The sequence below is a fragment of the Notechis scutatus genome, chromosome 2 (genome assembly GCF_049901735.1).
Source record: "Notechis scutatus isolate UNSWTSFEM ecotype Mainland chromosome 2, rNotScu1.2, whole genome shotgun sequence".
Taxonomy (NCBI): domain Eukaryota; kingdom Metazoa; phylum Chordata; class Lepidosauria; order Squamata; family Elapidae; genus Notechis; species Notechis scutatus.
Window position 1 is genome coordinate 26,813,814 of NC_142010.1, and position 26,623 is coordinate 26,840,436.

Here is a 26,623-nt window from a genome sequence, read left to right on the forward strand (position 1 = left end):
ATTTTCTCCTATAGAAGGAGGGCGGATCGAACTGTCTGTGATCCAGAAGAACCGGCTTCTTTCCCTTGTGGGGCTGAGCATTGAGACTGTCTGAAGTCTGACTGAGAGGAGAAACGTGTGAATGTAACTCAGATTGGGCATCTTCACAGTCATGAATCCTCCTCAAGTTAGAAATGCCACGTGTGACTACAACACAGGTTTAGCATCCTCACAATAGTGCATGTGTCAGGAACGGCTGGTGAATTTGGGCCTCTCTGTGCCCAAGCAAGCGGTCACCATCCAGAGTTGCTTCTCTTTCTCTCTTTTTTTTTAAACCTGCAAGCCAGTTTATTTAATCCTTAAGTTCCTGCCAATTTTTTTTAATGTCTTTTGAAAAGTTGCTATATTGATAATTTCTCAGAGCAAACAGCCAGGAACACCCAAACAGCCAGGAACACTCATTACTAAGGAATAATTACATATTTTAAATAATTTTTAATTTTGCAAACTGCCCCATGTCGGGAGCTTCTGAAATGGAAGAAGGAACCTCTTGGGAGGCAAATTTCTGCCTGTCCCACAAAAAAGCTCTGGGGATATTGGGGGTTGAGGACCACCGGGTGATGGTGGGGATCAGGAGAAAGTGACAATCAGGAAGGAGGGATCTTTAGGAAGATAGTTTAAGAAGGATTTCCCTCCAGAAACTTATCCTGCTGCTGCATTCACAGGACAACCTTGGCCCCATCGCTCCACTGCACCAGCACCTGCCAATACACGGATCCGATTGGAGAAACCAGCCGGGTCCTCCCAGCACCGTAAGCCCGAAAGAACCGCAAAGCCCCAAGGCAGGAAAGGCGACCCAGGCGGAGGGGGGTTGGGCGAAGACAGCCAGGAAGTTTGTAAATTGACCTGATCCCCTGCAAACGCCGCTTTCCGACAATCGCCACTTCGGGGAGGGAAAGAACTGCGCTTGGGGGCGCCCAGGTAGACTTGACGGACACCTGGAGGGTCCACCCTTGTCCTGTTCCCCGGGGGGCTCTCCTGGGGTTAGGGGAAAGGCAGCAGAGTCCCCTCAACGTTTTGGGAGCTAACCAAACAGTGGCCACGGGGGGGGAGGGGAGCGGACTGGAAAGAGGACCGAATCAGGGACTCTATTTCTGGGAATAAACTTTTGGGGGCGGAGAGAGAAAGAGTCCCTGGAAGGTAAACGGGGCCGGAACTCCCGAAGGCCCCAAAGGGACTCACCAACGCAGCTCTGCCGTAGGGCGACCGCCAGCAGCACCAGGAGCCAGAGGGGCGCAGAGCGCAGAGCCATCCTGGCCGCGACCCTCAAGCAGCCCCCGGATCTCCTGGACAGTCGCAGGCAGAGAAAGACGCGCCCCGCGTGAGCAACAGCGCAACAACCCAGAGCAAGCCCGCGATTGGCCGAGCTTAACCAGTAGACAAAAGAATATCCCCATGTCGTCATTGTTGCTAGGCAGACTTCCAGGCGCAACCGGAGAGAGGGGGCGTGGAAAGGAAAGCGAAAGTTCCATCAGGAAATCCCCTTCTGCCTCTTGGGGGGGGAGGGGCGGAACTGAGGGGCCTGGGGAGGGGGGGTTCTCTGGGCCTGGGGAAGGGGCGAGGGGGAGGGGAGCCCCTCGCAGTGGGGGGCGGGGTCAGGTGGAGCTTCCCCAAAAACAACGCAGTCTTGGGATCAACAGAGGGAGAGCAGCATCAAGAGAAATGAGACTTCCGAAGTGCCGAATTTATGGTGCCGAATTTATGGTGCCGAAGTGAACCCCCCCCTGGAGTGCTGGACCCACTTCCGGTCTCCAGGATTCCAGGAAGAGGCTGAGAGCCTGGAAAGAGACGATGGAGGGAGGTTGAAGGGAAGGAGGAGGAACCCTTGAGAGAGCCAGGGAGGCCCAGCCTGTGGAACAACGTGCCTACCGTCCCTGTCCTATTGTTTCTTTTATTTTTCTTATAGGTGTCCATGTATTCATAACTATGTTTTTACTTATACCTATTATCTTGTAAGCAATTGACAAACCAAATTAAAATAAAAAATAAAAACAGAAGGATTGTGTTTGTGGCCTGTTAACTGTCTTCCAGCCCTTGAGGGGCTTTCCCAGAGAAGAAGGGATGGACCTCTTCTCCAATGCCTCAGAGGGCAGGGCATGAAGGAAGCCATGGGTGGAAGCTTCCTAAAGAGAGATCAAACCTAGAAGTCAGGAGAAATTTTCTAACAGTGAGAACAATTCATCAGTGGAATAACTTACATCCTGGAATTGTGGCTGCTCCCTCACTGGAAGTTTCCAAAAATGGAGAACTGTGAGGCTGGGATGGTATAAGGTTTCCTCCTGCCTGGATCTGAGGGTTGGACTAGGAGACCTCTGAGGTCCTTTCTAGTCCTATGATTCTGTGTTTTACCTCAGACTCCCGAAAGGATCTTCGCTCTGGATAAAAATGCTCAAAGGCTTCTTTTGTGGCCTCTTCAAGGCGAAGATATTTCTTTCTAGGGAAAAATTCCAGAGGGGTCAAACACAGTATATAAATTCCCTGCTTCCTTTTCTTCTCTGGTGAAGCCATGAATCTTTAGGAAGCTTCAGACTCTTCCCTTTTCCTACCGTAAACTAAGATGGCTGCTCTCTCCTTTGCCGGTTCTTCTGGAGACTCCTTGGACTCAAATAATAAATCCCTTTTCCGATTACAGTTGTTATTATGATCCCCAAATTTGGCTGATTTTACATTTCCTATGATGAACAACTTCAGAATCGGGGGGGGGGTGTTTCTACCGGTTCTGTCCACCTCTGTAGAACCAGTAGCTCTGAAGAGCAGGAGACATAGAACCGGTTCTATGTCTGCTGATGTTTTTGACCACCCGCCCACCTGGGCTTTTACCTGATCTTTATTTCCTGATGGTTGTGGCAGGTCAGAAACTCCAAGTATTCTTCGCTCTGGATGAAAATGCTCAAAGGCTCTTGTGGCATTTTCAAGATGGAGAGGACTCTAATAAATAAATATATTTCTAAAACTTTTGATTCAGAAGGCGCTCAAATACAGAGTGAATTTTCACCTAACGCTTTAAAGCAGCCTTGTCCCATCTTTTGGGAAGTACCGAGGGAAAAGGAATTGTCTTGGGCTGTGTACAAATATAGTTAGTATACACTTCTATTATTTTTCTATTGTTTATCACAACATTAAAAGTTTTGTGGGGCTGCGTTATTAGCTTTCCAAGGCTGAATGTGACTCTGGTGTTGCAGGTTGGAGACGCCAGCTTTGTGCCCTTTTCAGGCTCTCAAAGATGGGAGCCCTTGAGGGCATTGGGGTGAAAGACCCCCCAATTTTCACTCCTCCTCGCCCAGAAAGCATCCACTATACAGGTAGTCCTCAACTTACAAGAGTTCATTTACTGACCATTCAATGTTGGCACTGAAAAAAAAGACATATGACCATTTTCCACACTTATGACCATTGTACCGTGTTTCTCACATAATAAGGCTGGGCCCTTTTTTTTTGACCTCCGAAAAACGGCTAGGGCGTCTTTTCGGGGTGACTTAATTCCCCCTTGCATCCTCGGGTGGGTGGGCGGGCAGCGACAGCTTGGATATTCGGGAGACCTTCGGGTTCGGGCCACCGTTGCTTTCCCTTTTCCCTTGCTGCTGCGGCGTTTGGCACAGCCACGTGCGGCCAGTCAGGGCTCCTCACTGCAACCGGAGCCCCGAGGAGACACTTGGCTTCAGGCGCTCCCGTCTTCCCTTTGCTTTCGAAGGTAAAGCGAATTATTTTACAAAGTCTCCCCTGCCCGAGAGGGCAGCCCAACCCCACGTGAGGAGGCTAATTTCCCGGGGCCTCTTCCGTTCCTCCCCGACCTCCCTACACTGCGCGCCTCTGACACGCCGGTCCCTTCAGCCCAGCGAGGTCTTCCACCTCAAAGAAAGGCCAGGCGGGCGGCTGCGGAGCAGCAGCAGCGGGTCTGAGCCGCTCGCAGCGGAAACAGCCACCACCCTTAGCCCGACACGGGGAGAACGAGCAAGGTTAGCGCCCGCCAGCCCGTCCTTCCTGCCTCCGCAGCTCGGTTTCCCCTACCGGTGGGTCCTCCTTTTGTGCGGAGGGCTGCAGGGAAGGCACTCGCCCGAGAGGATCTCTCCCTCTCTCTCCCCGCAAGGTCAACATCTGCGCTGCGGAGGAGCGGGCAGGAGGTTCCTCCTGCTTGCTGAGAGGTGAGGAAGCCGCGGCTCGCCTGGCGAGATTTGGGAACGAGGGGCAGGAGGAGGCACGCACACACCCGCGGCTCACTTTCCCAGCCCTGCCCAGCCCTTATGGCTCTGGCGCGGCCCTGGCGGGCAGTGAGCGGCTCCCCGCCGGACCCTCCGCTCATCCTGCCAGGGCCACGCCAGAGCCGTAAGGGCTGGGCAGAGCTGGGAAAGTGAGCCGCGGGTGTGTGCGTGCCTCCTCCTGCCCCTCGTTCCCAAATATAATGAATAATAACCATTATATTATATTTATATTTCATTTTCCTATTTTTCTATCTAACCTTTGATAAAAATAAATCCCATATTTTATAATATTCTTTTTCTTCTTGCTCTCTAATTGCCAGTGTCAATCTACTCATCTCAGCACATTCCATTATTTTCTTTATCACCTCCTCCTTTCTTACAATTAAAATAATAATAATTTGAATTTAATGGTAAACAATGAAAGAGGAGGAAAAAAAAGCTGTAAAAGTCCAGGTTATAAAATAGGTCAGAAGTGAACTAGTCATAAATCAAGAGATTGTAAAGCTTCAAGAAATGCAATGAAAACCCAGGTGCGCTTAAGAAAGCGGAGTAGCTGAAGGGAAAGGAAAGCAAGAGATCAGACCTTCTGATCTCCTTACCAAGAATTGCAGGCATCCAGCCCCCTCCTCTCTTCTCTACCTGTGGAGGATTGTCCAAAGGTCACCCTGGGTCCTTCCTAGTCTCCCCTTCAAAAAAAACAGGGAGCAAAGCCACTAAATAACCAGCTTAGGTGGCAAAGTCGGCTTCTCTTTGGCAGCAGAAAAAATATATATTCGTTCAGCACATCACGATGTGGGAAGCTTCTTGTTCCATTTTTCTTAAGTGTCAAAATCCCTACATGGCAGTACATGGCACATACTATTTATTATATAACTATTATACAATAAGAAAAATAAGAGAGAAAAACCTCCACTTTCAATCCAAGCAATTATGATGAAAATTAGCAGTTTATCACTTTGCCTTAAAGTAAAACCAGCAACTCTTCGTCCTATTCCTTGCCCCATTCGCCATGGGCCCTTTCCTAAAACCTGTTAATCACCAGAAACCCATTAAAGGTCACCAGAAACAACAACATAGTTGCTACAAGCTACACTACAAAGCTATTACAAGCTAGACAAGGCAGTTTAGTGTAGTGGTTAAGGCACCAGGTTAGAAAGCGATTCTAAGTTCAAGTCCCACCTGAGCCACAAAAGGCAGCTGGGTGGGCCAGTCATTCGCTCTGACCCCCCAACCCACTTCAAAGGGTGGTTGTTGTGGGGAAAATAGGAGGAGAAAGTGTGTTGGATATCTTCAATGCCTTCAGCAGGATACAGATAAATAAAAAATAAAATAATATCTACTAATCACAATTTGAATCTTTTTGATTCCACAATTATAAACACGTAAGATGTCCTTTTCTCCTCTGTTCCTCAATCCTAATACAAAAGGATACTGATCCAATGATAAAAGCAAAGGCCAAAGACCCCCAAATACATCCTGGTTCCAGGCATGCAGGATGGGCCTGAAAGGCTCCTCCGGAGAGTCCGGCCTAATTCAGGAGAAAGCTGATCTCCTCTCCTCTCTCCTCATGCTGGGACTGTCCACTCCTGCTGCCAAGAGAGGGAAAAAGCAGGCAGAGTCAATCTGGGAGGGAGCCAAGAGGAGGAATCCCACCGCCCAGGCTGAGGGATCAGCACCAATCGGCCCAGTTGATCCCACTCATGAGAACTGTGGCTTCCTCAAGAGAGGGATCAGCTGGGTGGGGTTTTCCAAGGTAGCAAGAAGGGAGAGGCAGGGCTGGGACTGGCTTCAGAGGCGGCTGAGAACCTGCCCCACAAGTTAGATAACATCCATGTCCCCCCTCAAATACAGGAATCCAATACTGGTCCGTGTTGCTTCCGGAGACCTTTGGATCCCTAGGTCCCCCCCATGTCTTCCCTCAACCTCTGGAGGGAGGGAATCCCAGAGGGCTCCAAGGAGTGGAGAGAAGCCCCTTCTCCACCCATGACTGCAGGAGCCTCAAGAAGCCCCTCATCTGCCCCACTTTTCCTCCTGCACTGGGGACCCCCCAGTCTTGTTAGGATATCAAATTCAGGAACTGCAACAGGAAAGTGTCCAATGGGGGAAGAGCTGATTGGTTGGGCTGGCTTCTGCACGAGGCAATCCACGCTATGATTGGTTGCTGTGGGTATAAAGGGGGAGTTTCCCTTTTTTCCCGCCTTTTTTCTTCTCTGTGTTCCGTGTGCCCTTTGATTTACCTCACGATGTTCCTGACTATCTTGTCTGCTGCAACTATAAATGTTAAATATATTTGTATATATCTAAACTACAAGTTTGCGTCAGTGTCTTTTGACTTCATCTGGACAGCTGCTCCGTCATTCCCTGACCAATCTGCTCTTTGCAGCTCTCTGAGCCTCCTGATCCAAGAGAGTCAGATCCTGAGAGGGGCCACAGTCTGGCCTTGCAGGATAAGAGTTTGGGGGCAGGCAGAGCCCCCCCTTCCCAGAGCCCCTCTGGATCTCCCCGAAATTCCTCCCCTTGCAGCGCTTGAGATGAACAGGAGAGAGAAGAGGGATTTCCCAAAGCATCTTCACCATCACTTGGTCCTTGGACCTCAAAGCCCCCGTTTCCCTCCCTTCCTCCTCCCCACACAGACTCCAGTGGGGCCACTCACCTGCGAGGGGGCTGCTAAATGGCCTGGTTCCTCCCTGCATTGGAGAGAGAGACAGACACAAAGTGAGAGGATAGAATGGAATGGGAGTAAAACGCTTTGTCCTGATCCTCTCTCTCTTCACCATTAAACCTCTGCAACTTTATGAATCTCTCAGAGGCGACCAGCCCATTTATTTTATTATTAAACTCCTATGCCATCCATCTGTTCAAGGTGACTCTGGGATACTTACAATAAAATGCCATGCAAAACATTTAAAACACTCAACAGGGAGGCTGGTACAATAGGAACAAGCCCAATTGATTTCATGAACCCAGCAACAAAATACGGAGTAACAACCAGAAATTTGGGGTGCAAGGCCCCTTGAAAGCCAAAAGTGATTCTCAGGTGACAATGCCATCCCACCTGTTCTGCGTCCTGGGGTATCGGCTGATGCCAAACCCTAAACCCACCTGGGCACATCCCTGAGAGGGGACCCTCCCGCTTCCAGATTCAGCCAGGTCTCAGCTATCCCACCAGAAGAGTCTCTAACCACTGGGGATCACGGCATTGTGGTGGTTTTCCTAATTCCCACCAGGAATGAAGGGCTCTTTCCTCCCAAGGCTCCACCATGCAGACTGTGGGCTGCCTTCCCTGCCTGACTGAAAGTGCCTGGAAATCCAACAGGGAGAGTTTCCCTTCTCCTCTGCAGGGACAAACCAGTGCAAGGAGAGTGAATTCTGCAAGTTCCTCCTACTTGGAAAACAGGGCAGCTTCTCACTCAGCAAATCTTTCGCCCAGATGGATCCTCTTGAGGGTTTTACAATATGTGATGGGGGGGAATAACTATGGAAAATAGGTACTCCCATAAAAGCATGTGATTTAACTGAAAAGTAATGCGCCAAATGTTCAAGACACAAATGAACATCAACACTAATGAATAAACCTGTATTGGTTTTAACAATACTGCATAATTTCAGAACGCACCAGACAGAATCCCAATGCAAATTATGTGTTCTATATTAAGTATTATAAATATAGGGGAAAGAGATAAAGGCATCATACTCCATTTAGTGCACAGGAGAAGTTTTTCTTCAAAGAAGAAAGACAAATGGATAGCTGGAAATAGAACAGACAAAGAATAACACTATGATTCGAATTGAGAGGAGATAAACAAAATAAAATTGAGAAAATTTAAAAGAGAGGAAAAGCTACGCAGAAAACCGAAAATGCCAATAAGATATGGAATGGTATGCAAAATGAACACAAATTTGAATTTGTGTCTGTACCAAGAGTTTTGACCCGGGACTAAGCAACTTTCAGAAAAGAGATTTTTTATGCTTTTATGTTTTGTATTTCTGTGTATTTATGTTTTGTATGTCTTTAAAAATTAATAAAACTTGTTAAAAAAAAAAAGAAAGGTTAATGGCTGAGAGTTTTGAGGAAGGATAAAGCAGATCGGGAACCACAGAGATTCCTTTGAGGAGGGCATGAGGGTGAGTCATTCTAGCTGCAAGATTAGCAGGTACATCTGAATAAAATTGAATTTTTATAATATTTGTATAATCCTGATCAATAATCCCTGGAATCACAAAAAACCTTTCATAGAAGCTGAGGAACGAGGCAAGGCCAACTCTTCCGAAAAAGAGAAGCACCTCCCTCTGGGGCCCGGCATTGGACTTTGAAATCGCCAGGCTTCCCACGATTGAAACAATTCCCAGTAGGTTTAAGACCCTTTTGCAAAGCTACAGCCAAGGTCTCCATGTTATAAAATTGCAAACTTATTGCCTGCCGCTCCACACCCGAGCGAGCAAAGGCTGCAAATTTAGTTGCAAACTGCCCTGCCCCATAGATTTGATCAGGTATATACAAACCCTCTAAATTATTTCCTCTGTTAATTGCTTCTCTTTGATATTCTGCATCAAATACCATGTATTGTGTCCCGTTCAAAATCATTCTCATTAATTCTTTCCAATTTTGTGGAATCATCTTTTGAGCTTGCCCCAGACTGTGAAGCAAACTTTGAATGCCAAAATCCCTCACAGATTTCTTTAAAAGAGATAAAGGCAGTGGATTCCAGACAGCCTGTAAATTTACTGCATTATCAATTTGCCTCTGAACGGGAAACAATTGCATGGAGTCAATCTCCCCCCCCTCCAGCTGTCCTGTTTGAAAAGCTACTTGCAGAGCTGTTTGAACTCTTCCAGCATGGGGTGTATTTATTTTAGGATTTCCCACCTCGACATCTCCTGATGGATTTTTAGGAGCTGTGGGGAGAGATTTACTGATCTCATTTGCCTCCGGAGGGGGGCAGTCGGTTTAAAAGACACAGGCATCACAGCGGGGGGCAAGAGTTGTACAGCAGGATTCACATAGGGAGGGAGTCCAGAAAGGGGGCAAGTAGGGGTTGCTCTAGAAAGGAGATAGCCTCAAAAACCACCCTCCAAGCAATTAATATAGATGAAGGGGCTTTAGCATTTTCATGAAGGTATTTTCCAATCTCCTTCCATACTGTAGTTTTGATACTGCCTTTAGCCGGATAAAAAGGGCAGTGTTGCCAAATGTATTCTAGGAGTTCCTCAATAGAGGTTTTTGTGAGGGGGTCATGAAGGAAGTCCCCCTTTTTAAAGGTAAAAAATTTTCATTTGGTTAATTCTCTTAGTTCCTCAATGTGCAATTTCTGGTCCCGAGAGAATCCTCCACCCATACTCACGAGGGATCCACGGCGATCGCCTGAGATCAAATCAGGGATGAGGTATACCAAGGCTATGCTAGCCGATGAGTATGGATGGTCCAAAGACGTACCACCTCGCAGATGATCACGTCGGGGTCACCAGTTGTGGTGGTCTCTCATGAATAAATACACCGAGACAGTTGTCTTGAAGCCAGATCGGGATGAGAGCACAAAGCAGACTCTGACACCCCCTTTTATTAGAAGCAATCCTTGTAACAATTTTGTTAGTGTCTTGTCACAAACGCATTACATCACACAAAATGCACTGCTCATTCACATAGGCATACAAAGCTGCAAAGTTTGAGTTTGCTACAATTCTGGGTAAGAAATGGCAACATTCTGACCTTGTTCCTTGCTTCGTGTTCCAGGCAACTACCAGAAGGCCCGTTGCCCTTGCACATACAAAGAACAGATAACAATTCCCACAACTGAAGCAGTAGGCGTGAGCTTAAAGACTCCAGAAGGTGGTAGAGGACAGGAAGGCCAGGAGGAACGTTGTCCATGGGGTCACGATGGGTGGGACACAACTTCACAGCTAACAACAACAAATTCCTATTCCTATGCTTATTCCTACTCCACTCTACTCTACCCTACTCTACTCTACTCTACCTCTGTTTCTGTCTCACCAATGCAGGGAGGAACCAGGCCATTTAGCAGCCCTATCGCAGGTGAGTGGCCCCACTGGGGTCCATGTGGGAAGGAGGAAGGGAGGGAAACGGGGGCTTTGAGGTCCAAGGACCAACTGATGGTGAAGATGCTTTGGGAAATCCCTCTTCTCTCTCCTGTTCATCTCAAGGGCTGCAAGGGGAGGAATTTGGGGGAGATCCAGAGGGGCTCTGGGAAGGGGGGTCTCTGCCTGCCCCCAAACTCTTATCCTGCAAGGCCAGACTGTGGCCCCTCTCAGGATCTGACTCTCTTGGATCAGGAGGCTCAGAGAGCTGCAAAGAGCAGATTGGTCAGAGAATGATGGAGCAGCTGTCCAGATGAAGTCAAAAGACACTGACGCAAACTTGTAGTTTATATATATATATGTGGTAAGAGGTTGTGCACTCCCTGACTGGAACGGTTTTCTGATTCAGCTAGTCAAAATTCAGGTTTGCTCTTGGGTTAATTCGGCTTGTAAATTTTTCTCCAATCCGATTTCAAGGCTTGTGGCTCTATTAGGTTATTCCCCCCGATCAATTTGAGAGCACTTCTTTGTGGCTAGCGGAGCCTGCTACTCCGCAGGCAGCCTGAGATGGCCGCTTCAGGCGATTAGCTTATCTAATCCCCCGATCGTCTTATCTCTGCGATCTTGGTGGAGCGCTCGCAGCCGGAGTGCTCGCAGCTGCAGCTCACTTTTCCTTGCCGTTTCAACTGACAGGATCATTTATCTGACAATCTAGTGAGTCAGCAGCAGCAGCTCCTTAAACTGCTCAGGCATTTAACATAGGAGATTCTGCCTTCCCGCCATTTTCAACGGCTGGCTTCAAGTTCGTGCCTAATATCACAGGTGCCATTCCCCGCTGGTTTCCCTTCTTGGGGACCGGGACAAGTACCTTCCCACTCCACCTCCCTGGGATTATTTCTCTTTTATCTTGCTGGCCTTGGATAAGCAGGCTAGTCCTTAAACAGGAATTTTTTTTTTCTTTTGGCAATTGCTTTTGGATCATTACATTGGAGTGAAGCCGCAAGTGCCATTTCAAACAGTGGGACGTTTTTGACAGGAAAGGATCCATCCAGGCCCTGTATAGCTGGTTTCCCTTGTTGGGGACCAGGGATCCAGAATATTTCTTGCTTGGAGAGCTTGGGGGTTTCCCTTGTTGGGGACCCTTAGATACTGTTTCCCATATACACAGTTTTACATATAGATATAGGCACATGTATATGTATGTGTGCATATATATGTATATGTATATGTATATATATATAGTATTCAGCTTTGTTTGGGTATTTTCCCACGTCATTATAGTTGTGCTTTTAAAGTTGTAGCAACGTTTTAGCAGAATCTCATCTGCCATCATCAGGCTTCTGTATTGACGAACACAATACAGAAGCCTGATGATGGCAGATGAGATTCTGCCGAAACATTGCTACAACTTTAAAAGCACAACTATAACGAAGTGGGAAAATACCCGAACAAAGCTGAATACCATATATATATGTGTGTGTGTGTGTGTGTGTGTGTATGTGTACGTGTATGTATATGTATATGTATGTATATGTATATGTGTGTGTGTATATAGATATATATATAGAGAGAGAGACGTACACTCCTGGAGAAGTGTTCTACTTTCAACCACAGGGGTAGGCATCACCCCTAAGTACAAATTAATAATAATAATAATAATAATAATAATAATAATAATAATTATTATTATTATTATTATTATTATTTTAAAAAATTAAAGTTAGAGGCACGAGAATCAGTCCTCCACAATGGAAGGTGACAACGTCTTCCGCTCCAAGACAAATAAGTCCCGATATATATATATGTATGTATGTATGTATGTATGTATGTATGTATGTATGGTCTTCAGCTTTGTTCGGGTATTTTCCCACGTCATAGTAGTGGTGCTTTTAAAGTTGTAGCAACGTTTCAGCAGAATCTCATCTGCCATCATCAGGCTTCTGTATTGTGTCCGTCTGTGAGTCAGACTTTTACAGTGGTTTCAGATTTAAATTTGGGGCAGCCTATTGCTGTGCCAGAATGGTTTTTTCTTCATCCTGATTGGTTGGGAGTCTTGGTTTGTGTTTATTGGTCTCGGAGTTTGCTGTGTTCTGCTTGATTGGTGTCTCTAATATCTTCTGTCTGTTTTTTGGCTCTTTTTGTATCTTGATTGGCTGGCAGCATTGTGTTACTTTATTGGAGGCCTTTAGTGCAGCTTGGCTTCGGGTAAATGGACAGCTATCATTAGTTAGGAAGCTGGGTTTCATCTGGGTGCCTGGTTGGGGTGTGTTTGAGCTGGAGGTATCAGGGGGGATCTGTTTGTGCCCAGGTGTTTGCCTGGCTTGTGGTGTGGAGATTTTTTTTTTTTGTGAGTGCAGGCTTCCAAATGATTGACAGCCTGGTGGAATCATCTCTTCTATTCATGCTTTCTGGTCTTTTTTCAATCTCTATGGCTTCTCTGATGATTCTGTGGCTAGGGTTTTCTATAGTGGCTAGGGTTTTGGTGCCATTGAAGTTGATGCTATGACCTGTGGCTTCCATGTGTTGGACTAGTGAGGAAGTGTGTTCCAGCTTTTTGACTGCATTTTTGTGTTCATCCAGGCGGGTGCTTATTCTTCTATTGGTCTGTCCAATGTATGTGGCTGGGCATGATGCACAGGGGACTTCGTATATGCCTTGGTTTTCCAGGTCAATTTTGTCTTTGGGGTTTCTGAGGATGGCTGCTATTTTTCTGTCTGTTTTGAAGGCAGTCTTGATGTGGTGTCTGTATAGTATCTTACTAATTTTGTCTGTAGTGCCTCTTATGTAGGGCAGGACAGCTGTTCCATGGGTCTGTTCATCTTCTGGGTCTCTATTATGTCTCAGTGTGTTTTTGTGGATCAAGTTGGTGATTTTGCTTTTGTGGAAGCCGTTGGCTGTCAATATTTTAGTCAGGGTGCATAGTTCAGTCTTAATGTGTGTCTTGTCTGCCAGGCGTTTGGTTCTAGTAATTAGTGTTTTAGCCACGGAGTTTATCTGTGCTGGGTGGTGGTGGGATTGGGCGTTGAGGTAGCGGTTGGTGTGTGTTTTCTTCTGGTATATGGTGTGTCCTAGTGTGCCATCTGTTTTTTTGTAGATTAGTACATCTAGGAATGGTAGTTGTTTGTTTGTTTCTGTTTCCATGGTGAACTTGATTTTGGGGTGTGCGCTGTTTAGGTGTGTTAGGAAATTGTTTAGGTTTTCTTGTCCATGGGGCCAAATCACGAATGTGTCATCGATGTATCTTAACCATAGTTTGGGTTTGAGGATGGCATTGACCAGGGCTCTGGATTCGAATTCTTCCATGAACAGGTTTGCAATGACAGGTGACAGTGGTGATCCCATGGGAGCTCCTTCTATTTGTTTGTATCTTTGTCCTTTGTATATGAAATATGTGTTGGTTAAGCAGTGTTCTGTTAGTTCCATGAGGTGTTTAGCTGGTTGGTATTTATTTTTGATGATTTCAAGGGTCTCTTTTATCGGGACTTGAGTGAATAGTGAAACCACGTCAAAACTTACAAGCAGATCTTCTTGCTCCACGTGTAGATCTTTGATCATTTCCAAGAAGTGGTATGAGTTTTTTACATGAGAAGCTGCTGTTTCAGCATGGGGCTGTAGCTCTTTTGCTAGGTGTTTAGCTAGGTTTTGTAGTGGTGCTCCTCTGGAGCTGACTATGGGTCTGAGAGGTATGCCTTCTTTGTGTATTTTTGGGAGGCCGTATAGTTTGGGGCATCTGGAAGATTTCTCTCTGGGTATGATCGTGTGTTGGATCTCTTTGCTTATGTGGCTGGTTATAATTTTCTTCTTGGTTAATTTTTCCAGATATGTGGTTGGATCTGTGTTTATGGGTTTGTATGTGGAGTCTTGGAGTAGGTCTGTCAATTTTGTTTCATAGTCTTTTCTGTCCATTACTACAGTGGCATTCCCTTTATCTGCTGGGAGGATGATTATGCTGCTGTCTCTTTTCAGGGTTTGTAGCGCTTTAATTTCATTTTGCTGCAAGTTGCTTTTGGGTGGTTTGCTTGTGCATAGGATGTTGGTAACTTGGTGTCTTATTTTATCAGCTTCATCTGTATTTAATTTAGTTAGGCTGGATTCTACTGCACATATGATGGATTCTGTGGGGATTTTTTGGGGTGCTATAGCATAGTTGAATCCTTTGGTTAGGACTTCTGTTTCTGTTTTGGTGAGTTCCCTGTTGGAAACATTGTACACTAATTGTTTCAGGTGTTGTGAGTTGTTGGGGGTTTTCTTGTCATGTTCTAATTTCTTTAATTTTTTCAAGAGCTTTTCCTGTTTGTAAGTGCTTGCAGATTCTGATCTCCAAGTTGTGAGTTGTTTTATCTTGTCCCAGAGTAGAGGGTGGATTTTGCTGCTCAATTCCAGGTGTAGTGCTAGCAAATCTTTGTTTAACTGATCTAATTGGAATCTCTTACTGTGGAGCTCGTTCCTTAGTAGAGCCATTTCAGTTCTTTTCAGGATACGTTTAGTGGCTGCTGTGCTTTGATGAAATGTTAATTTGAAGCAGGTTGGTGTAGTATTGTTCTAACCAATTTGGTTTTAGGAAAAAACTATCATGTAATCTGCAACTCTTACACTGCAAAAACATATGGACTACACAACTCGATCAGGGCAAAGCAATAGACGCAATCTATATAGACTTCTGTAAAGCCTTTGATTCAGTGGTACATGACAAACTACTCCTAAAAATAAAATCCTATGGTATCTCTGGACAACTGCATAACTGGATAGAAGCGTTCCTGTCAAACAGACAACAAATGGTCAAAATTGGGAGTGTCCTATCAAATTCTGTACCTGTCAACAGTGGTGTCCCCCAAGGCAGTGTTCTAGGACCAACTCTCTTCATACTCTACATAAATGACCTCTGTGATCATATTAAGAGCAACTGCGTTCTTTTTGCTGATGATGTAAAGCTGTTCAATACCACAGACAATACTGCTACCCTTCAAAAAGATCTTGACTATGTATCAGAATGGTCAAACAAATGGCAACTTCAAATCTCAACAAATAAATGCTCTGTCTTACATATTGGCAAAAAAAATCAGAAAATAAAATACAAGCTGAATAGTCAAGATCTTGTTGATGATCCAAGCTCTGTAAAGGACCTTGGAATATTCATCTCTACTTCTAGGTTGGACCTGTTGTTAACATGCTTCCAATCGTTCTTCTCCTGCCTTCTGGTGCTTTGGAGAAGAAGTCGATCCCCCCTTTTCTATGACAGCCCCTCAAGGACTGAAAGCAGGAGGGGGGGGCTTCAAAAGGTCCAGCAATGCCTTCTTTGCCTGGTTGCTGGGTGTGTGTGTCCTAGTCGGTCTACTGCAACATGGTGGGGGGCCATTTTCACCCTCCCCAGACTCCGGAGGCTTTTCCTCAAGCCTCTGGGAGGGTGAAAATGGCCTCCCTGGGCTCCAGAGGCCCCCCAGAGGCCAGAAACGGGCCTGTTTTTGGCCTTCCGGAACTTCCGGAAGGCCCAATTTTTTGCCCTCCCTGAGCCTTCCCTTGGGCCCTGTACTTACCTGGGATGCTCCCCACAGGCTGTGTGGGGAGTCCCGGGAGGGGAGGAGTGGGGCAGGCAGGGCCAGCCAAGGGTGGGGTTTGCCATTTCGCCGAATCGGCCGTAACATTTGCTACCGGTTAGCTACCGGTTCGCCTGAATTGAGGAGAATTGGTAGCAGCCCACCCCTGACTGGAAAATAGTTATTGTGTCCTCCCCACAAACCCTTCTCTTCCCTAAACAGAACATCCTTAGCTCCCTCGACCTTTCAACCTAGGATTTAGCCTCCAGGCCCTTTGTCACCTTTGTTGCTCTTCTCTACACACACTTTCTAAAGGGAGGCAAGTCCAGGAAGTGCTCCATTTAACATCCCTGATTTGGCAACTGTTCCATATTATGGCAGCACTGAAAACACTGCGTGGTCCTCGCACTTATAACCATAACAATCTCCCTGCTGTCACATCATGGTGACTCAGGTGCTTGGCAACTGTCACACACTTATAACAGTTGCAGCCTCCCGAGGTCCCATGACTGCTTTCCCTTCCAGCTTCTGATAAAGTCAATTGGGAAGCCGGCAGAGAAAGTCATAGTTATGTGATGTCTTGCTTAACGACCAGGGATTCACCTCATGTGCTCATATGAAGTTTCACTTAATGACCACACTGCTTAATGACAAATTTTCTAGTCTATATTGTGGTCCTAAATGTAAAAGGACTACATGTAGGAGTTTGGGATGCATGTTTAACATAATGGTAAATTTAAAGAGGAAAGGCAAGAAGAAAACACAAGTTATTTTGCATGAGATTTTAAAAAAGGAAGGGTTTAAAAATTCCCAAACAGGACAACGATTACCCACCACATTAAACTTTCACACAGCCAGTTATCTATTAAGTTTAATAGACAATTAAATAGTTAACTAATAAAGGGCACATGTATTATCAGTAAGTAAAATGGAAATAAAGATGAACTATGAAAAAAAGAGCAGAGAAATTTTGGCTTTTCAACTCTGCTGGGAAAATGGTTGACATATAAGTTGGGCAAAGAAAAAGAAAAGCTAAACTTTAGTTGTCCAAAAGAGAGCAGAACAGAGATCCTATTGGTCATTGCCTAGCAACAGAGTAATCATTCCAATGAATGACAGTTGGCTGCAGCCTATAGGAGAGGTTGACTCTGTTCTCTTTGCTGGAAAGAACATTTAGCTCTGGTGTGTATATAATGTCACACCTTGGATCTGTTGACAACCTTAAGTTAGCTCTTGGACCTTGGACCAACTTTAAATGACTCTTGTAAGCTTCTCTTAGAAAAACATGTTTTGCAGGCAAGGCTTTGCTTTGGCTGGCATTCCTGGGGACATTTCTATTGCCTGAAAATAAAACTGATATAGATATAAAATACAGAAAAATGTTGGGATAGGCAGGAGAGACCTTACACCAAGGCTCTTCAAACTTGGCAAGTTTAAGACTTGTGGACTTCAACTCCCAGAATTCCTGAGCTAACATGACTGGAGGAGGAATTCTGGGAGTTGAAGTCCACAAGTCTTAAAGGGGTCAAGTTTGGAGACCCCTGCCTTATAGCATCCTTATCAAAGGGTCCATTTTTGAACATCTCCAGTGATGGACCACCTACCAGCTCCAGGAAGCAAGCTATCCTATGGATTAATTGCTCTCAGGGTCCCTTCACTGCCCCAATTCTGCCCCTCCCCCACCCCAAGATTTCCTGATGTGACTTTCACTTTTCGCACCTGTTGAGCCTGGACATCTGCCAAGCAACTATGCCGACATGGGGATATTTTTTTTCTCTATTGGTTGAGCTTGGCCAATCGCCAGCCTGCTCCGGGTTGTTTGCTCTGTTGATCAAAGGGAGAAGTTTTTTCTTTGTCTGCGACTTCCGGAAAGCAGGGCACAGGTTTGAGGATCGCGGCCAGGATGGCTCTGCGCTCTGCGCCCCTCTTGCTCCTGATGTTGGTGGCGGTGGCCCTGAGGGAGAGCTGCTTTGGTGAGTCCCTTTGGGGGTCTGGGGGTGGGTGGGTTTCCGCCCCTTTAAGTGCCACGGAAACTTTCTCCTCCCCCACCCCTCTGCAAAGGGTAATACATACCCAGACAGAGATTCCTGATTCAGTCCTCTTTTTAGTCCGCTCCCCCTCCTCCTCTGGCCACTTTGATATTATGCCCCAAAGCTGCTGCTTCCCCCCTCCCCAAATCCAGGTGAGCCCCACTGGGATCAGGACAAAGGAGGCCCCTCCAGGTGTCCGTCAAGTCTACCTGGGAAGCCCCAAAGCGCAATCCTTTCCCTGTTTTAAAGCAGAGGTTGTTGGAAAGCGGGATCCGGTCAATTCACAACCTCCTGGCTGCCTTCGCACAACCCCTCCGTCTTTCCTGCCTTTAGGAGGCTGGGTGGGCTTTGTAGCTTTGGTGCTGGGAGGATTCAGCCCATTTCTAGGAACACAACTGGGTGTCATTTGCCAAATGAGAGGCTGTTGCAGTGGAGCAATTGGGCGAAGGTTGCAGTGTAAACGCTGCCGGAGGGTCGGAGTTTAGGGAGAAATGCTCCCTGGAAGAATCATCTTCTTAAGGATCCTTCTTTCTCCATTTTCATTTTCTCCCCTATATCCCACCCTAAAGCCCAATAACCTCCTCAGGTGTTCCTTCTTCCATTTCAGAAGCCCCCAGTAAGTTTGCAGAATTAAAAAATACCGGTGGTCCTCGACTTACGACCACAAGGGCGCCCAAAAGTTCTGCTGTGAAGTGAGGCATTTGTTAAGTGAGCTTTGTCCCATTTTACGACCTTTCTTGCCTCAGTTGTTAAGTGAAGCGTTGCGGTGGATCAGTTAGCAACCTGGTTGTTAAGTGAAGCGTTGCAGTGGATCAGTTAGCAACCTGGTTGTTAAGTGAAGCTTGCAGTGGATCAGTTAGCAATCTGGTTGTTAAGAGAAGCTTGCAGTGGATCAGTTAGCAACCTGGTTGTTAAGTGAAGCTTGCAGTGGATCAGTTAGCAACCTGGTTGTTAAGCGAATCTGGCTTCCCCATGGACCTTGCTTGTCAAAAGGTTGCAAAAAGGGATGCATGACCCGGGGACACTGCAACCGTCATAAATATGAATCAGTTGCCAAGCGTCTTAATGTTGATCAGGGGACCATGGGGTGCTGGAAAGGATGTAACTGTGAAAAACGGTTATGTCACTTTTTTCAGAGCCGTTGTAACTTTGAAGGTTCACTAAACTGTTGTAAGTCAAGGACTACCTGTATTTAAAATGTATTGTTATTCTTTAGTAAACAGGCAGCGCTCTTGGGGTGTTCCTAGTTATTTGCTCGGGGAAAATATAAATGCAGCAGCTTTTTTTTTTTTAAAAAAAAACATTTTAAAAGTTGGCAGGATCTTCTTCATTAAATAGGTTGGGTTGGAGGTAAAACATGAGAAGCACCTCTGGATGGTGACCAGAATCAGAATCAGAATAGAGCTGGAAGGGACCTTGGAGGTCTTCTAGTCCAACCCCTGCTCTACTCTATACCATTTCAGACAAGTGGCCGCCCAGTCTCTTCTGAAAAACCACCAGTGACGCAGCGCCCACAATTTCTGGAGGCAAGCTGTTAATTGTCCTCACAGGAACAATTAGGAAATTTCTCCTTGATTCCAGGTTGTTTCTCTCCTTGATCAGTTCCCACCCATTGTTTCTCGTCCTGCCCTCAGGTGCTTTGGAGAATAATTTGACCCCCTCTTCTTTCTCACAGCTTCTTAAATACTGGAATACTGCTATCATGCCTCCCCCTCCCCCAAATCCTCCTATTCTCTAGAGAAGGGGGGTCTCCAACCTTGGCCACTTTAAGACTTGTGGACTTCAACTCCCAGAATTCCACAGCCATCTTTGTGGGCTGAGGAATTCTGGGAGTTGAAGTCCACAAGTCTTCAAAGTGGCCAAATTTGGAGACCCCCCTGCTCTAGACTAGCCAAACCCAAATCCAGCAACCGTTCTTCATATGTCTTAACCTCCAGGCTTTTAATCATCTTAGTTCAGGGGTGGGCAAACTTTTTGGCTCGGGGGCCGCATTGACTTTTAAAATTTGACAGACGGGCCGGGTCAGCACAAGATTTTTGGGAATCGCCCCCACCCTTCCCCCCTCTTCTCCTCCTTCCCCCCCTCGGAGGCCCCTGAGTCAGGAGTTGTTGCCTCGGGAAGAGAAAGGCAAAAAGGAAGAGCCGCGGTGGTGCTTTGCAACGGGAGCAGCGGCACCGGAGGCTCAGGCTCAGTGGCTCCTGGTTTTGCCTTTTCCTTCCCAAGGCAACGCGGGACTGGAGCCGCACGGAGCTGCGCCGGCGGTAGCAACTCCTGACAGCCCCAGCCAGACACCTGAGCGGAGCCCGGCGAAACTGCCTGTTGCTGCTGCCGGAGCACCACTGGGTTGCCTCCTCCAAGCAGCCCCCTGCCCACTGGGCTTCCCTCTGCCGCGCGGCTCGGGGCCAGGCGCGCGAGCGCCCGCGAGTTAAAAGTTGCTGGGAAGTTGCTCGGGTGCTGGGAGCAGGCTTTTAAAGTGCCGCCCGAGCAGGACCGCCGAGCCGGGAAACGGGGCACCAAGGCAGGGCAAGGCTCCACCAGCAGCGGCCTAGCTTTAGGTGGCTCCAAGCAGCCCGCCCCACCCACCAGGTGGAACCCTTCCCACTCCTCGGCGGGAAGACGCTCCAGCCTGCAAGCTTTGCCTTTGCAAAGTTTAAGCCTGGAAGCCCCAGAAAAAAAAGGGGGATCGGCGGGGACTCACCTTCGGAGAGGTCGCACTCGAAGGTGATTTCGAACTCCCAGCCGAGGCCTTTGCAAATTTCTTTTCTTTCCTACCCCTAGATCGCTCCGCACTGTTTTGCAGCTTTGGGGGCCATGCGGCACAGGGCAATACGCCACGCCCAGTGATTTTTTTTCAGGGACGGGCCGGATTGGACAGACCAATGGCAGCGATTTTTTTTCAGGGGCGGGCCGCATTGGACAGACCAACGGGCCAGATGTGGCCCACGGGCCGTAGTTTGCCCACCCCTGTCTTAGTTGCTCTTCTTTACACTTTTCCCAAAGCCTCAACATCTTTTTTTGTAATGTGGTGACCAAAATCGGAGGCAGCATTCCAGATGTGGCAGGCCCTACTAAGGCTTTATAAAGCGGTACTGATAACTTCACGTGATTTTGATTCTATGCCTCTGTTCATACAACCAAGGATTGTATTCTCTTCTTTGGCTACTGCCAAAAAATGGACATAGACGGCCCTGAAAGAAGCCGGTTCTGGATCACGGAGAGTCCGATCCCCCCTCCTTCTGTTAGGGAAAAGCTCTGATCCCTTTTGGATTTTGAAATCTCCCCAGAGCAGGAAGTGGATCTGGGATCCCTCTCCCCAAAAGCTCTGAGAAGCCCCTGGGATTGTGGGGAGGAGCAGGAAGAAGGAGGCCCAGGCCTTTGCCTTGGACTGGGAAGGACTGGGAGGCCATACTGGAGGGAATGGGCAGTGGGACTACAGGCAGTCCTCGACTTACAAAAGTTCATTTAGTGTCCAAAGTTGCAATACCATTGAAAAAAGTGACAGTATGACCATTTTTCACACTTGTGACCATTTTAGCATCCTCATTGTCATGTGACCGAGATTTGGATGCTGGGCAACTGGTTCATATTTATGACGGTCGCAGTCTCCCCATATCACATGAGCCCCTTTTGCAGCGTTCTCACAAGCAAAGTCCATGGAGAAGCCAGATTCACTTAACAACCAGGTTATTAATTTAAAACTGCAACGATTCATTTAACAACTGTGGCAAGAAAATTTGTAAAAAGGAGGAAAAAACTCACTTAACAAATGTCTCACTTAGCAACAAAAAATATGGGCTCAATTATGGTCATAAGTCAAGGACTACCTGCATTTATTTCTCTGGGCTTTGGAGGTCCTGCCCTTTTGTATGCAGAGCCTGGTTCTGCCCAAATAAATCCCATGAACGATCCTGAAAATGATCTTTAAAATCTTGGGTGCCCTGGAAGAATTTCTGACCTGAAGAGCTTTCAGAATGGACACCAAAAAGGGGCCTTGGGGATTTTCCAGCTGAATCGATTTCCCAGCAGCATTTTATTCATTTTATTTTCTTTTGATTCTTTTAACCCGCTTAGAAGCTGTTTTTTTTTCTTTTCTGTTCATTGGGCAGCCTGAGAGTGTCTTCCGTGTTTGTATTTTGACAATGGAAACTAAACGGTGACTTAATGTGATTTTTTCCCCCTCCTTGTTAGTAAAGTTTCATGTCTTGTGAATTGAGCCTGTCCTCCAAGGAAGGGCTGGAAAAACTGGGATGATCCTCAGTCAGGACTTTGCATGATGGAAAGTGAAATAATCTTCTGTGTTTAATCTTTGGTTCACCAGAGGGGCTTGAAAGGTGACAGGACCCTCCCTACAGTGGATGAGTTTAAGGGGAGGACCCCAGCTGAGCCCCCCCAAAAAAAACATGGGTGTTTTCAGCAGGAACTCCCAATCGGGGCCAGTGGGGGCAGGGGGTGGGGGCAGGGTGGAGAGGCTCCCTGGGTTTCTATAGGGTGAGGGGAATTCTGGGAATTGAAGTCCCAATGGCTGAGCCTGAGGAACTCTGATTTAGGCCTTTACCTTCCACTCACTGATCATGGGCAGAGTTGGGTAGCCAGGATCACAATCCCCTCCCAAGCTGGCTGAGGGGCATTTCTGCCTGACAAAGTGCAGGATCAGCCCCAGAGGAGGACAGGTTTCTGTTCTATATTAACATACTCCAAAAGATGAAATCTGATTGGCCCAAACGGGCCGCTTCCCGATTGGTCTACTGAATGGCCGTGATTGGCTTTCTAAGAATCAACCGTGATTGGCCGAGCCGATCGCGGGATATTCAAAGCCCTGTCATTGGCTGGCAAGCCGTCAAGTCCCTATATGAAGGGCTGGCGTGGCTCCAAGGTCCTGTACAGAACTATACAATAAAATAAGAGCTTGAAGTACACTGGTCTCACGTCTCTCATTGGGACCGATCTACCCGATCTAACACTGGCGACGAGGGTGGGATTGTGAGACAAGAGACCAACCGAGCACGTGGCACCGAACCTGCATGACCAATGAGATGGCCGGCAACAACTCGCCACCCGCACCCTTCGATCAAGCAACCGAGGACTGGGAATCATACATTGACCAATTCCAAATGTTCCTCGAGAGCAGCAACTTAAAAGATGCGAACGGACAAAAGAAAAGGGCCATATTCCTGACACACTGCGGGCCCGCAGTGTTCAAGATGGCAAAAGCCCTAGCCAAACCCGCAGACGTAAAAGAGATCGACGTCCTACTACGGAACCACTACGCCCCCACCGTGCCCACCCTCATCAGACGGCACGAGTTCTACCTGAGGGATCAGAAGGAGGGCAAGAGCATCAGCGATTTCGTGGCCACACTCAGAGACCTCGGGGGCCTGTGTGGATTCACCGACATGGATGAGGCCTTGCGAGACCGCGTGGTCCTGGGACTCCGGGACCCCATCCTCCAGAGCCGGCTGATGGCAAGGGCAGACATCTCTGTCACCGAGGCCATCGCTGAAGCTACGGCCGCTGAAGCCAACAAACAGTCTGCAGCCCGGATGCGGCAGATGAATGCAACCAGCCGATCCGCAACCGGGGAGACGGCACCGACGTCCAAAAGACGCCCGGAAGCCACCCCCAAGATCACCACCATGCACCACGGGAACCTCGACTCTGTCTCCGACACCGAGGACGAGGAGAAGGAAATCCACCGCCTGCAAGCGGAACGAGACCGGCGGGAGCAGCGGAATCGTAAGTCGGGGTTCCAGTGCGCCGGGTGTGGGGGCGATAACCCCCGGTCAGAGTGCCGATTCCTTGACGCCGTTTGTCGGCATTGCGACAAAAGGGGGCACATCGCTAAGGTGTGCAGGAATAGGAGAAACCCCAGCCCCCGGCGGCGAGACGGCAGCCCCTGGCGACGAGACGGCAGCCTCTGGCGACGAGACGGCACCCCCCCAGGAACCGAGACCAACATGCCAAGAGCCGGTGGAGCTGGGACGGGAGGAGCCAGCGGTTCAGTGAGGCTAGGCGAAAAGAAGAGACCCACCAGACGGTCGTCATCAGACACTCGACTACCTGCGATGCCTGGAAAGTGCACGTGGAGGTAGGCATCGAAAACCAACCATGCAAAATGGAGGTAGATTCAGGATCATACCTCTCCAAGGTCTCCTGGCACACCATCAAGCGCCTGGTGCCTACCATCCACCGGCACGAGCTAGAAAGCCAAAAGCTGACCCTGAGGGACTACCAGGGCAACCGCATCCCCGTAGCCGGGATTGGACACTTTAAAATAACGTTCAAGGGCCACACAGAGGTGCTTCTGCTCACCATCGTGGACAAAGACCGCCCAAGCCTACTGGGACTGCAATGGTTCGCAGCCATTGGGAATCCAGGTGACGGGCATAAACCACATCGCCGAGGCGGACTGGGAAGCAACGCTCGTGAGGGACTTCCAGGAGGTGTTCAACGGCGACCTAGGCAAGTACCGGGGGTCCCCAATATCCTTCAATCTAAACCCGAACATTGCCCCAATCCGCCTTAAGCCACGAAGGGTGCCATTCGCGCTCAAACCCAAAATCGATGAGCAGTTAGACAAGTTCATCGCGCAAGGGGTCTTAGAACCGATTGACCATGCCCGGTGGGAAACCCCCATAGTCACCCCGATCAAGCCGGATGGGTCAGTGAGGATCTGTGGTGACTACAAGGCCACGCTCAATAATGCCCTGCAACAAAGTGCTTACCCCATCCCAGTGGTACAACACCTTCTGCACTCACTGGGGGGAAGCAGAGTCTTCGCAAAACTCTATCTGGCACAGGCGTACCAGCAGCTGCCAGTCGACGTGGAGACAGCAGAGGCGCAAACCATAGTAACCCACCGGGGGGCATTTTTATGCAAAAGACTCCAGTTTGGAGTCAGCGTGGCACCCGGGGTATTCCAGAGCCTGATGGAAAGACTACTTCAGGGGATAAAAGGGGTGGTGCCCTATTTCGACGATGTGCTAGTGTCAGCCACCAATGAAAAGCAATTGGAGAGCCGGTTAAGGGAGGTCTTACAAAAATTCAAAGACACTGGGCTGAAAGTGAAAAAAGAAAAATGCCAGCTTTACACAGAGAAAGTTGAGTTCCTGGGTTATCTCCTAGACAAAGACGGGATCCACCCCTCGGAAAAAAAGATTAAGGCCATCAAAGAAGCCCCTAGACCACAAAATAAAACTGAACTGCGGGCATTTCTGGGACTTATCAATTTTTACAATGTTTTCCTACCCCAAAAGGCAACCACAGCGGAACCCCTGCATAGGCTCCTAGACAAAACGGCTACCTGGACCTGGGGGAAGCGGGAGGAAAACGCATTCAAACAAATAAAAAATCTGCTAACATCCGACGCAGTTCTCATCCAGTACAGCGAGACCTTGCCATTGACCGTGACCTGCGACGCGTCACCCTTTGACGTCGGAGCAATCCTCAGTCACACGCTGCCAGACAGGAGAGAAGCACCCATCGCCTTCTTCTCACGAACACTGTCTAAACCAGAAAGGAACTACAGTCAACTGGATAAGGAAGCCCTAGCAGTCATGAGCGGCGTAAAAAGATTCCATGAATACCTCTACGACATTTTCAATTATCACAGACCACAAGCCGTTGCTGGGGATACTGGCAGGGAACAAGGCCACCCCAAACATCCTGTTGCCAAGGATGATGAGGTGGTCCGAGTTCCTTGCCGCCTACAGCTACCAGCTGACACACCGACCCGGAAAGACCATCACGCATGCAGACGCATTGAGCCGAACCCCCCTGCCCGACCTGGAGGACGACCCGGCACCCACCACATCTACCCTGCACATAGAGACTCTACCCAATCCACCCCTGACCGCGTCAGACATTGCCCGAGAAACCAATAAAGACAAACGGCTGGCGCGAGTCTTGAATTGGGTGGAGAAAGGGTGGCCGGAAACCAATGGCAGTGAGCAATTTAAAACTTTTCGGAACCAACAGACCGAACTGTTTACACAGAAAGGTTGCATACTTTGGGGGGACAGGGTTGTGATCCCTGAAACGCTACAAAAGAGGGTGTTATCTATGTTGCATGAGGGGCACCCGGGCATAGTTAAGATGAAAGCCCTGGCCAGGAGTTACGCCTGGTGGCCAGGGATGGACAAACAAATCGAGACTTTGGTAGCCTCATGCGGGAGGTGCCAGGAAACCAGGCCAAGCCCTCCCTCCGCTCCAATCCTGGAATGGGAAACCCCCAGGGGACCATTGTCCAGGATCCATATAGACTTCGCCGGACCTACCAAGGGACACACATTCCTGATAACAGTCGACGCTTACTCCAACTGGCTGGAGGTAAGCGCCATGAATTCCACCACCACGGAGGCCGTTATCAAAAAGCTAAACAAACTATTCACCACCCATGGCCTACCAGACGTGCTGGTATCAGACAACGGGCCACAATTTACCGCACTGGCATTTGAAAAATTCCTGGCAGAACGGGGCATACGCCATGCATTGACAGCGCCCGCTCATCCGGCAGTGAACAGGCAGGCAGAACGCATGGTTCGTTACACAAAAAATGCCATACAGAAAATCGAAACCGGGGACATGCAGGAAAAAATAAATAAAATGCTATTAATACAACACATAACACCCAACACAACGACCAACAAAAGCCCAGCAGAACTTCTCATGGGCAGAAAATTACGATCCCAATTAGATAGACTGCACCCCACATACAACCCCGAGAAACCCCCAGACTCATCAAGCAAACACCAAACATTTAACACAGGAGACACAGTCTACGCTAAAAATT

The 26,623-nt window shown here is 48.0% G+C and overlaps 4 protein-coding genes and 1 long non-coding RNA gene across 13 annotated transcripts in view; 3 read left to right on the forward strand and 2 right to left on the reverse strand.

The window, feature by feature from the left end:
* LOC113428608 (major histocompatibility complex class I-related protein 1-like) overlaps positions 1–26,623 on the reverse strand; it is a 684,789-nt gene that overhangs the window by 572,486 nt on the left and 85,680 nt on the right. For 2 of the 7 annotated variants that reach the window (XM_087953875.1, XM_087953871.1), the window contains exon 1: positions 1,222–1,414. The exons of 1 other annotated variant lie outside the window; for it this stretch is intronic. In XM_087953875.1, coding sequence (XP_087810001.1) covers positions 1,222–1,291 — 70 coding nt within the window. In that variant the 5' untranslated portion in view covers positions 1,292–1,414. Of the gene's footprint in view, positions 1–1,221; positions 1,448–26,623 lie in introns of those variants that run through there. 4 more of the 7 variants (XM_087953870.1, XM_087953868.1, XM_087953867.1 and 1 more) reach the window with 4 other exon arrangements.
* LOC113428433 (major histocompatibility complex class I-related protein 1-like) overlaps positions 1–26,623 on the forward strand; it is a 103,141-nt gene that overhangs the window by 66,862 nt on the left and 9,656 nt on the right. The window contains exon 7 of one of the 2 annotated variants that reach the window (XM_087953909.1): positions 10,236–10,261. The exons of the other annotated variant lie outside the window; for it this stretch is intronic. Within the exon in view, the coding sequence (XP_087810035.1) occupies positions 10,236–10,255 (20 nt within the window). The 3' untranslated portion in view covers positions 10,256–10,261. Of the gene's footprint in view, positions 1–10,235; positions 10,262–26,623 lie in introns of those variants that run through there. 2 annotated transcript variants of the gene reach the window in all.
* Positions 1–26,623, forward strand: part of LOC113429339 (class I histocompatibility antigen, F10 alpha chain-like) — a 99,196-nt gene that overhangs the window by 29,674 nt on the left and 42,899 nt on the right. Inside the window, exon 1 of one of the 2 annotated variants that reach the window (XM_087953903.1) lies at positions 17,607–17,778. The exons of the other annotated variant lie outside the window; for it this stretch is intronic. Coding sequence (XP_087810029.1) covers positions 17,709–17,778 — 70 coding nt within the window. The 5' untranslated portion in view covers positions 17,607–17,708. Of the gene's footprint in view, positions 1–17,606; positions 17,779–26,623 lie in introns of those variants that run through there. 2 annotated transcript variants of the gene reach the window in all.
* LOC113426549 (major histocompatibility complex class I-related protein 1-like) overlaps positions 1–26,623 on the reverse strand; it is a 405,199-nt gene that overhangs the window by 14,251 nt on the left and 364,325 nt on the right. The gene's annotated exons all lie outside the window — the stretch shown is intronic.
* On the forward strand, positions 18,451–19,122 carry LOC148131955 (uncharacterized). Its single transcript, XR_015747234.1, has 2 exons — positions 18,451–18,601; positions 18,764–19,122. It is a non-coding gene; the product is annotated as an uncharacterized LOC148131955 (long non-coding RNA).